This window comes from Poromitra crassiceps, assembly GCF_964638095.1.
Source record: "Poromitra crassiceps genome assembly, chromosome: 8".
Classification (NCBI taxonomy): domain Eukaryota; kingdom Metazoa; phylum Chordata; class Actinopteri; order Beryciformes; family Melamphaidae; genus Poromitra; species Poromitra crassiceps.
In genome coordinates this window covers 49,692,044-49,704,524 of record NC_139629.1, presented here as the reverse complement: position 1 = coordinate 49,704,524, position 12,481 = coordinate 49,692,044, and the positions used below count along the sequence as shown (strand labels likewise).

The 12,481-nt window shown below is 43.0% G+C and overlaps 1 protein-coding gene across 1 annotated transcript in view; it reads left to right on the top strand.

Moving 5' to 3' along the window:
- tnnt2a (troponin T type 2a (cardiac)) overlaps positions 1-12,481 on the top strand; it is a 20,704-nt gene extending 8,223 nt beyond the window's left edge. The window contains exons 7-12 of the mRNA XM_083641780.1: positions 1,731-1,808; positions 2,162-2,272; positions 3,804-3,910; positions 6,741-6,831; positions 11,170-11,210; positions 12,393-12,481. Coding sequence (XP_083497906.1) covers positions 1,731-1,808; positions 2,162-2,272; positions 3,804-3,910; positions 6,741-6,831; positions 11,170-11,210; positions 12,393-12,426 — 462 coding nt within the window. The 3' untranslated portion in view covers positions 12,427-12,481. The remainder of the gene's footprint in view (positions 1-1,730; positions 1,809-2,161; positions 2,273-3,803; positions 3,911-6,740; positions 6,832-11,169; positions 11,211-12,392) is intronic.

Genomic DNA, 12,481 nt, shown 5'->3' with positions numbered 1-12,481 from the left:
ATTGTCCGGCGAAACGGGCTATTTGTGTATGTTCGTAACTTCGTATTGTTTTCAGTACTGAGGGGTTTTTGTCTTGTCCACGCCTGTAACTTCTGTTCTTCCGGGTGTGTTAATTAATTAATTCCGGGTTTCCACCAGCAGCTGCTTTTACCCACTGGGAAGCTGAAGAACAACAACGGCCATCTTCATTTGAAAAGACAGGCCAAGACAGGACATGACAAAAAACCCTCGGTACTGAAAACCACTACTTTGAGAACACAAATAGCCCGGACAACAACCATAGCAAGTGCTCTTCCCCCCAAAAAATACATTACTATGGTACGTCAAGGTCGGGCTGTTTGAAAGGGACCGCGCAGTGGATTTTGTAGGCCTTTTGTAGGCCCATGCCTGATGACCTGAGATGTGAGTTGGTGTATTAAGATGCGGGACTGATGACCTGAGATGTGAGTTGGTGTATTAAGATGCGGGACTGATGACCTGAGATGTGAGTTGGTGTATTAACACATTCACTGCCAACAGTTTTTCCAATACTGTAGGTAGCTTCTGCCAAGGTTTTTTTTGAGGATTCTGGCTCATCTTTCAAGAGCCGAGGATTATTTTCTGCTAGGACTTTGTGAACACAAAATATCTCAAAATAACTAATAGAATGTGTGCTTTCTCTGTCTAAAAGAGTTAGTTTTTATCATGTTCTGTTATGTAGGCATTAGCAGTTGAATACAGCATGGTTTCAGCGTCTGAGAAGGAAAGCTGAGAAAAATGCATTTTTGTGAAATTCGATAGAACAGGCAGAACAGTCACTTTAACCATTTATTTTTGGCATCAGTGAGACATCAGACATCTAAACAATAGTTCTGAACAGTAATTTCCTCAATATAACAGCACCCCCACCCCCCTCTCCTTCAAACTCCTCCCTCCGTGAGTGTGTCTCTGGTGGCTGCAGCGTGTGTCACAGGCGAGTCTCTGCTGCCTGTCTGTGCTGCCTGGCTGCTGGCGGCCGCTCGTCGGGCGAGTCTGGATAGGGCTCGTTCGTTTGTTGTGAGCTGGAATGAAGCTGCGTGCGATTCTGGGCTTTCTGCTGTGTCTTTCAAAGTGTGTTGCACCCAGAGTCTATTTTTGGAATCCCCCACCGTTGTGCGCCAGCTCCCAGCGCGAAAGCGTTTTCGCCAAACCATTTTCATGAGAATGGATTCCTCACGCTTTTTCCTGCTGTTTTTGCTCGGCTTTCTCTAGTCTGGAGAGCACTGTCGCCATTTAGTGGGTCGGTAAAATAGGTTATACACATTCAATAGCTCCCATATTTTTATAGGAGATGTAAAAGGGGCTTTTTTTTTTTGACGAGTTAACTCGTCGACGGCAGTCAACCGTTGTTGTTTTTTTGATGAGTTAACTCGTCGACGGCAGTGAACGTGTTAAGATGCAGGACTGATGACCTGAGGTGTGAGTTGGTGCATTAAGATGCAGGACTGATGACCTGAGATGTGAGTTGGTGTATTAAGATGCAGCAGCAGGACTGATGACCTGAGATGTGAGTTGGTGTATTAAGATGCAGGACTGATGACCTGAGATGTGAGTTGGTGTATTAAGATGCAGGACTGATGACCTGAGATGTGAGTTGGTGTATTAAGATGCAGGACTGATGACCTGAGATGTGAGTTGGTGTATTAAGATGCAGGACTGATGAGCTGAGATGTGAGTTGGTGTATTAAGATGCGGGACGTTCTGTTGTGCAGGAGAAGAGACGTTCTGAGCGAGCGGAGCAGCACAGAATCCGCAGCGAACGAGACAAAGAACGTCAGAAGCGTCTTGAGGTACGGTCAGAGTCCACTCACTGGAATGAAGTTTCTGCTCTTCGGCACATACTGAATGAACCTCTGACCCTATCTGTTTCTTTCTTTCTTTCTTTCTTTCTTTCTTTCTTTCTTTCTTTCTTTCTTTCTTTCTTTCTTTCTTTCTTTCTTTCTTTCTTTCTCTCTCTCTCTCTTTCTTTCTCTCTCTCTCTTTCTTTCTCTTTTTCTTTCTTTCTTTCTTTCTTTCTTTCTTTCTTTCTTTCTTTCTTTCTTTCTTTCTTTCTTTCTTTCTTTCTTTCTTTCTCTCTCTCTTTCTTTCTTTCTTTCTTTCTTTCTCTCTTTCTTTCTCTTTTTCTTTCTTTCTTTCTTTCCAGGACGAGAGGGCTCGCAAGGAGGACGAGGAGGCCAAGAAGAGAGCAGACGACGATGCCAAGAAGAAGAAGACGCTGACCAGCCTCCACTTTGGAGGCTACATGCAGAAGGTGGTGAGCAGGGGGGAGGAGTCAAGCCTGTGCCGCTCATCTCATTCCCAATGCGTCAGATTCCCGCCGCTTTGTCAAATCCCGCGGCGCGCTATACCAACGCTAAAGATACCCTTACTCGTCATTTTTAGAGCCGGGTAGCTAGTCCAGCAGAACTTCCCACAACGTCTGAAAGAGACGCCATGGAAATAAGCCTTTTGATTGATTGATTGATTGATTGATTGATTGATTGATTGATTGATTGATTGATTGATTGATTGACTTTATTCATAGTTATAGAAACAATAAAAGATCCAAGGGATAGCATGTCAAAGTGTAAACACTTATTTCCGACATGGTCCCTGATGTTTTCTTGTGTTCTCTTGTGTCGTCAACCTTGATGATTTTTTAAATGTATGTATTCCCATTCCAAGAATGGCTGGTTATTAACTTTACACATTTGTTTATTTATAAATAAAAAAGATACTAAAAAGTCTCTAGAAAACCTTTCATGGTTAAAGAAAACATTTTATTTCTTTTAACATGCAGATAAATGATTTTCCTTTATGCTTTTTTATTTCGAATCCGACCTGCGGTCCTTTTCCGCACGTCATCCCCTCTCTCTCTCCCCACATTTCCTGTCTGTCTACTGTCCTATATCAAAAATAAATAAAGGCAAAATGCCCTAAAAATAAATATATAACATTTATATATATACGTGTCATATATATATAACACGGTCCCAAATATGATAAGATTGATGCTTTCAGATGTTTTATTACAGAAAGTATATAAAACGCATGACTAAAATAGTGCGTTGCTTATGAATGGAATTATAGCGAAAATAAATTACCCCCCTTTTGGCTGGGGACCCCCTGGTACTCTCTCAACCCTGGGGGTCCCCGGACCCCCATTTGAGAACCACTGTTCTAGACGCTCAAAGCGCTTCACATATCACAAACAGTGTTTATCTCTGGTCTGGCTGCTGACTTAAAGATGGATGCAGTCTGATTAATTAAACAATCTTTGAGCAACAGTTGTACCAAAAGTCTGTGGCTTTGTGTTGATATTGTTGTGGATGAATCTTACAAATTGGACATTGATGGTATGCAAACATGGAAAAATGGCAGTATAGTTTATTGAAGAACATGTATTTTAACACTTTAATATCTTAAATTAATTAGAAGTGTAATAAAAAAGGGTTGCTACTGTGTCCACCTATTGCCACTTTTATTTCAATTCAAACATTCTTACTACCCAAGGATATGTGCACATCCCGGGCTTGAACTCACGAGCCTTGCCTCAGTAGGCAACTGACACACACAGTGTGCCACCAGCCACCTTTTCAAACCACCTCATGACAAGTTAGTGAATGACACTAATGTCATTTTTTTCGGATGTTGTGGGAGTTCTGCTGGACTAGCCTGCGTCTCGGAATGTGACTCTCTGGGATGAGAACCATTGGGTAAGATCTGGAGGTCAAGAGGAGACGTTGGTGTATCCATGTTAGCCATCCAGTGATTCCTCTCTCTCTCTCTCCCTGTTCCTCCATCAGTCTGAGAAGCGGAGCGGTAAGCGACAGACCGAGAGAGAGAAGAAGAAGAAGATTCTGAGTGAGCGACGCAAACCTCTGGACGAGAACTTGAGCCAGGAGAGACTGAAGTAGGTGGAGATAGCCTACATCTTGGTTTAGATATGTGATACTTAGTAGGTGGAGATAGCCTACATCTTGGTTTAGATATGTGATACTTAGTGGGTGGAGATAGCCTACATCTTGGTTTAGATATGTGATACTTAGTGGGTGGAGATAGCCTACATCTTGGTTTAGATATGTGATACTTAGTGGGTGGAGATAGCCTACATCTTGGTTTAGATATGTGATACTTAGTGGGTGGAGATAGCCTGCATCTTGGTTTAGATTATGTGATACTTAGTGGGTGGAGATACAGCAGCCTACATCTTGGTTTAGATATGTGATACTTAGTGGGTGGAGATAGCCTACATCTTGGTTTAGATTATGTGATACTTAGTGGGTGGAGATAGCCCACATCTTGGTTTAGATATGTGATACTTAGTGGGTGGAGATAGCCTACATCTTGGTTTAGATATGTGATACTTAGTGGGTGGAGATAGCCTACATCTTGGTTTAGATATGTGATACTTAGTGGGTGGAGATAGCCCACATCTTGGTTTAGATATGTGATACTTAGTGGGTGGAGATAGCCTACATCTTGGTTTAGATATGTGATACTTAGTGGGTGGACATAGCCTACATCTTGGTTTAGATATGTGATACTTAGTGGGTGGAGAAAGCCTACATCTTGGTTTAGATATGTGATACTTAGTAGGTGGAGATAGCCTGCATCTTGGTTTAGATTATGTGATACTTAGTGGGTGGAGATAGCCTACATCTTGGTTTAGATATGTGATACTTAGTGGGTGGAGATACAGCAGCCTACATATTGGTTTAGATATGTGATACTTAGTGGGTGGAGATAGCCTACATCTTGGTTTAGATATGTGATACTTAGTGGGTGGAGATAGCCTACATCTTGGTTTAGACATGTGATACTTAGTGGGTGGAGATAGCCTGCATCTTGGTTTAGATATGTAATACTTAGTAGGTGGAGATAGCCTACATCTTGGTTTAGATATGTGATACTTAGTAGGTGGAGATAGCCTACATCTTGGTTTAGATTATGTGATACTTAGTGGGTGGAGATAGCCTACATCTTGGTTTAGATATGTGATACTTAGTAGGTGGAGATAGCCTGCATCTTGGTTTAGATTATGTGATACTTAGTGGGTGGAGATAGCCTACATCTTGGTTTAGATATGTGATACTTAGTGGGTGGAGATACAGCAGCCTACATCTTGGTTTAGATATGTGATACTTAGTGGGTGGAGATAGCCTACATCTTGGTTTAGATATGTGATACTTAGTGGGTGGAGATAGCCTACATCTTGGTTTAGATATGTGATACTTAGTGGGTGGAGATAGCCTACATCTTGGTTTAGATATGTGATACTTAGTGGGTGGAGATAGCCTACATCTTGGTTTAGATATGTGATACTTAGTGGGTGGAGATAGCCTACATCTTGGTTTAGATATGTGATACTTAGTGGGTGGAGATAGCCTACATCTTGGTTTAGATATGTGATACTTAGTGGGTGGAGATAGCCTACATCTTGGTTTAGATATGTGATACTTAGTGGGTGGAGATAGCCTACATCTTGGTTTAGATATGTGATACTTAGTAGGTGGAGATAGCCTGCATCTTGGTTTAGATTATGTGATACTTAGTGGGTGGAGATAGCCTACATCTTGGTTTAGATATGTGATACTTAGTGGGTGGAGATAGCCTACATCTTGGTTTAGATATGTAATACTTAGTGGGTGGAGATAGCCTACATCTTGGTTTAGATTTGTGATACTTAGTGGGTGGAGATAGCCTACATCTTGGTTTAGATATGTGATACTTAGTGGGTGGAGATACAGCAGCCTACATCTTGGTTTAGATATGTCATACTTAGTGGGTGGATATACAGTAGCCCAGGGGTGCCCACACTTTTTCAGCTTGCGAGCTACTTTTAAAATGACCAAGTCAAAGTGAGCTACCAAGCATATTTATTTATATATATATACACTGAGTATACAGTGGAAAACAGTGGAACAGTGGAAAAACAGTGGAAACAGTGGAAAAACAGTGGAAAAACAGTGGAAACAGTGGAAAAACAGTGGAAAAACAGTGGAAACAGTGGGAAAACAGTAAAAAAAAAAAAAAAAAAAAAAAAAAAATCTTCCTCAATGCCATGCGATCGACCACACTACCTTCGCGATCGACCGGTCGATCGCGATCGACGTATTGGGCACCCCTGCAGTAGCCTATATCTTGGTTTAGATATGTGATACTTAGTGGGTGGAGATAGCCTACATCTTGGTTTAGATATGTGATACTTAGTGGGTGGAGATAGCCTACATCTTGTTTTAGATATGTGATATTTAGTGGGTGGAGATAGCCTACATCTTGGTTTAGATATGTCATACTTAGTGGGTGGATATACAGTAGCCTATATCTTGGTTTAGATATGTGATACTTAGTGGGTAGAGATAGCCTACATCTTGGTTTAGATATGTGATACTTAGTGGGTGGAGATACAGTAGCCTACATCTTGGTTTAGATATGTGATACTTAGTGGGTGGAGATACAGTAGCCTACATCTTGGTTTAGATATGTCATACTTAGTGGGTGGAGATACAGTAGCCTACATCTTGGTTTAGATATGTCATACTTAGCGGGTGGATATACAGTAGCCTACTGTATATCTTGGTTTAGATATGTGATACTTAGTGGGTGGAGATACAGTAGCCTACATCTTGGTACAGATATGTAATACTTTTGTTAGGGGGGGCATGTGAGGTGATGAACACGATGCCTCATAGCCTACATAACAATAATATGATCCTGTTCTCCGTGTCTGTGGCCCACAGGGAGAAAGCCAAGGAGCTGTGGGAATGGATGCAGCACCTAGAGGCAGAGAAGTTTGAGTTGCAGTACCAGTTTGCCAGACAGAAGTATGAGGTGGGTCTGCTACAACTGTGCTTCTCCCAGGATCCTAGACTGGTTAAAAAAATAAAATCTGATCAGATTTTGGCTTTTAGATGTTTCAATTGCAGAAAATGTATGAAAATAATCATACATTCTGTCATTGTGTTGGATGGAATTATAGTGAGACTCAATTATTCTCCTTTTTTGCTGGGGCATTCCCTGGAAGCGATATTTTTTTCCCCATGATGGCGAAGGCTAGGCGAAGGCATGACCCGCCCCTCTCTGCCTCTGATTGGCTGACTGTACTCGGCTGCTCCCACCTTCTTTCCAGGCGAGCCAGAAGTATCTCAAACGTGAGCAGCAGCATGAGATACTTCATTATAATGGAACTTTACAATTGCAAACCCTATATCTGAGTTATTTAGGCCTATAGCACAGATGTGTAATTTTTTCTTGTCATTCCAAATTTAATCACAGCGTTGCTCTGATTAAGTAGAAGTACAGTTATTTGTGTAAAAAAAGACTGGTAAAGCAGAAGTACTGATTCAACTTAATTACTGAAGTAAAAGGAAAAAAGTACAGGCTCTGAAATGTACTAAAGTATAAAAGTAAAAGGTTTTCTGTGCAAGGCGAATAGAAACTCGCATCATATTAATATAATTCAAATACTATTCAACTTAAAAGGTCCCTTCAAAACATATTTTCAGATGCATAAAGACTATACTTTAATCTTCTAGTTTTAGTCACTGTGACCCACTAGCTCAGAGAGTTGGATTGCTTTCTAGCAGTTTATGCTTGTGGGTTTGAGCCTCCGTGACTTTTGAGGTTGTGGGTTCGATCCTCAGTCAGTTTTCAATGTCGACAGCCAGAGGAAAGAATCATTTAAAGCCCTGAGGAAACCTCCTTCAATCAGTCTGACTTGGTGGCACAGAGAGTAGGCTTGCTGCCTGGCAATATTGAGACCTCAGCTGCTTTTGCGGTCGTGGGTTCGAGCCTCAGTCAGTTTTGAATGGTGACAGGCAGAGGGAAGAGACAAGAGCGCCCGGAGAAGAGCTGTGAGTGTGAAGGGTAGCTGGTGTGGTGGTGTGAAGGAATAATACACACAGACACTGGGGCCAGAGGTTGTGGGTTCTAATCCCGTTCAGCTGGCGCTGCCTGGATCCAAGCGGGGGGATGTTCTCCCCCCCTGACCTCTGCAGAGACATGAGCTGAGGGTTATGAGACAGAAAACCACAGAGAGCTGAAATTTTACTGACATGAGTGTGAAGGGTAGCTGGTGGTGTGAAGGAATATTACACACAGAGACACTGGGGCCAGAGGTTGTGGGTTTGATTCCATTTTTTATTTTTATTTTTTACTACTGGGGGAACCTGCCCCCCCATTAACTCCGGCAAACAACCTTTGCATATCACACAACATTCACATGTTTATCTGAGTGAGCTATAAATCCACTTTCTCTTAAGCAACCACCACCACCACCACCAAAGCTGACGGTCCTGATTGTACCTGAAGGAAGCCTCACTTTCATGTGAGCGAGAGACATAGAGAGACAGTGAGAGAGAGCGAGACTAAGAGAGTTCGCCCAAAATCCCGCTGCAAAAAGTTTGACCTGTCTGGTTTTTAAAATGTTACATTTCAGCTGTCAATCAACATAAAGCTGGTGTGTGTGTGTGTGGGGGAGGTGGGGGTTCCAGTAGACTATTGTGACACCTTGCCCTAAAGCCTAAAGAGTAAATGTGGAGTGACACCAGAGGTTTAGCGCAGGTTTAAGCAACCTCCCCCCCCCTTCCCACACACACACACACACACACACACACACCAGCTTTATGAGCTGAAATGTAACATTTTAAAAACCAGACAGGTCAAACTTTTTACAGCGGGAATTTGGGCGAACTCTCTTAGTCTCGCTCTCTCTCACTGTCTCTCTATGTCTCTCGATCACATGAAAGTGAGGCTTCCTTCAGGTACAATCAGGACGTTCAGCTTGAGTGGTGGTGGTTGCTTAAACCTGCACTAAACCTCTGGTGTCACTCCACAATTACTCTTTACGCTTTAGGGCAACGTCAAACATCTCATAGCTCAGCATGATAAGTTGCTCTGTCTCTGTCGCTACATAACAGGTAGAATATACAGAGATATTAAAATACAAAATACAGAGATGAAAGTTCAGTCTGAGCACATCCCAGGTTAGAACTCACCACCTCTCCCTCTGAAGGCAGCTGACATACACAGGGAACCACGAGGGACTGTCACTGATGCTGTATTTCTCTGTGTATGACTTTTGAAGTGCCTGGCTATAGGTCAAAATCGGGAAAAGGCTACATTTTAGCTGCAATGTTATTTATATTTGAATAAAAGTGGAAATAGGCATAACAACGTTCTTTTAGTTTTTATTACACTTCTAATTAATTAATATTAAAGCTGGCTGCTAGGCGTAAAGAGCTAGTGATGTTAAAGAGAGGATGGTGCTGTCTCCTCCATCGGGAATCGAACCAACATCCCACCTGTTATGTAGCGACAGAGACACAGCAACTCATCATGCTGAGCTATGAGCTGTTTGGAGCCCATCTTCTGAATTCTACACACAGTGTTCACACTGACAACAACACAAAGCATAAAGAGTGAGATAGGTCAGAATCATAGGCGATTGTACGTTGGTGCACCGGCTGCACGTGCAACCCCTAGTGGCCAGATGATTTTTTATTTTATGTTTAAGCAATATATCACGAGAGCAAGTGTGTTGTGGTGAATATATCCCCCTGATCAGTTGTTATCCCACGAGGCCGCAGGCCGAGTGGGATAACAACTGAGCAGGGGGATATATTCCACAACACACGCTGCTCGAGTGCTATATTGCTTTTATAAAAGGGTTCCAAGTATAATAATATAATAATAATAACACTATAAGTCCGACTGGCATGGTATTCTGAGAGTCAGTTGAAACACTACTGTAAGGCGGGACCTCTAGCAAGAAGATAGACCTGCGGGTGATTTGATTGGATCGTTCTGGAGACTGTAGTTGACATTGGCCAATCCTGGCGCTTGGCTGAGAGCTTTCTGGAAACCCAGGCAGCTCGAGCGCAGCGTTGCATTCTCAGGGCTTGCCCGACACCAACTAACGTTACGGGGTTAAATGCGGGGTTAAATGCGGAGTTAACAGCCTTTCTTTTGCAAAGAAGACATTAGCCCGCATCTATTCTTGTACAAAACATCATTTTCTGCGAAGTATTAGTAAAGTTATAAGCGAAGATCGATTCACAAGGATCTGACAGCTGTCTCCGCCATTTTTTTTTTCTACGTTGTCATTTGAGGTAAGCCTTATTATTACTCTCTTAGTAAGAGAGTTGCCATGGCAACCAATAACCCATGGCCATGGGTTATTGAACTCGGTTACTGGAATTATACAATGGCTGTGAACCAATCAGATTGCTTGATTTGAGAGAGCCATTTTATAATGACATATAAACGATAGTTGATGAGGGCCGGCTCACCCTACAGCCGAAACAGCCTCCTGCCTGGGGGGCCAGTTCGGCTAGGGCGCTCTGTAGCCCTCACAAAACAACAACAAACAAACACCGCTGGTGTGTGACAATGAGTTTTGACCTGTCAGATGTGACTGGGGAGGGCATTCCAGGGCGAGGGGGCGGCTGCAGCAAGGCCCTGTCAGAGTGTCACTCCACATTTACTCTTTAGGCTTTAGACGAGGTGCCACAATAGGCTACTGGAAATTTCTTGGACCCAGTAATGTTGTTTCTTATTGACTTAAATACCCCCTTAAAACCCCTTTTAGCAACCACGTTGAATTTCATCCACTAGGCATAAATATGACATTTCAATCATAAAAGTTCATAAGAAACAACATTAATTCAAATACATGTCACTCTTGTGTTAGAATGAGTAAATGGGCATTGACACTGTTTTTATATAACCCTTGATCAATTCTCATTAATCTTTTATCTTTTATTTTTTATTTGTCTGTAGGCTACATACGTGCACTGCCAAGAGACAAGTAGCGGCAGCATTATAAACCAGAGACCAGACTATATCAAAAACATAAACACACAGTGGCGTCTTTCATGCATGCTAGCAAGCGAAACTGCTGTCTGTCTGACCACAGACTGTAGAAAGAGACGCAGGATAGCCAAGCGAATGTGATTGACGTTTGACGCTAGGCCAATCACAGGCAGAGAGGGTGCCTCCAGCCTTCGCCATCACCCGGGAAAAAATATCGCGGACCCCCTCAAGGACCCCTGGGGGGTCCCTGGACCCTCTTTGAGAACCACTGGACTACAATATACAGTAGATTCAAATAAGTTGTGGAATCTAATGGAAGTAAATTAGATTGGCATTATTATTATCTCTATGTTCCAGATCAATGTGCTGAGGAACCGTGTGAGCGACCACCAGAAAATGTAAGAATGCTTTCTCTCTCTCTCACACACAGACACACACACACACACACACACACACACACACACACACACACACACACACACACACACACACACACACACACACACACACATCCATGGATCACAGACCCAGCTGTGGGTTATATTCACCACAGAGACAGTGCAACAGACTGTGATAACAGGCACAGACACAGCTGCCAGTTGCCGACGCATCGACCATGAAAGTCGATTCACTGTTCAAAGCATACCAGTGTTTGTGTCTGAGTCTAATGTGTGTCTATGTCAGAGGCGGCCAAATTCTTTCCTACGAAGGGCCAAAACTTAATCTGGATGGAGGGCGTGGGCCAAAAATAAAATGTAAAATTACATTACATAAAAAATGTATTATATTATGTTATGTCTATGTTGGAGAGAAGAGGGTGATATGTGCGTGTGTGTGTGTGTGTGTGTGTGTGTGCACTTGCCCCGCCCCCTCCCCTCCCCACCACGCGGCTTCCATCTGTCTTGAAAGGCCCCCCCTGAGGCTGTCTGCACATAGGGGTGTGGCGGGCAGGTCAGCTGTCACACCTGTCACACACGCTGACACTATCTGTGCTGTCTCTGTAGGCCTCAGACCCTGTGCTATCTGCCCAGTTATTCGTGGAATGAATCGCGGTGGAATGTGTGGCTTTGTAATGTGTGGCTTCGTAACATCAGCTAAATATGCGTTTCAGGAACGAGTTGTGTGTCTCTCTCTTTTATAGCCCCCGACCCTATGTCACCTGCCTATAAGGCTGCCAAAAGGATTGATACTACATTTTTTAAATGGATACTCATTTGCAACAGGAGTGCTTTCTCTTAATGAAAAATCAAAAGCATACAACTGATTTCCCCCCTCCCTATCATTGATGGGTATCTGTTGCTTCACCAAGCTAAAAGTGTTCTGATAGGCTGATGAGTAGAGCAGGGCTAATCTGCTGAGTTCTGATAGGCTGATGACTAGAGCAGGGCTAATCTGCTGTGTAAGTGCAAAGTTTGTCACGAGTTTTATCGGGCCTAGATTATGGAGAAGCGTGCATCTGTCTTTGTTTATATTATGGCTCTTGATGTGTTGTATAGAAATGGTAGGTAATGGGTATCGGTATTCAAAGTTAGACATTGTGGTATTGTGACACCCCTACTACACCTGTCTGTTCTCAACAGCTCCAAACGGACCAAGAGAGCTCTGAGGAAATAAATCTTCAGCCCCATCCGGCCGCCGTCGCCTCCACAACTACGCCGTGTCCCGCCCA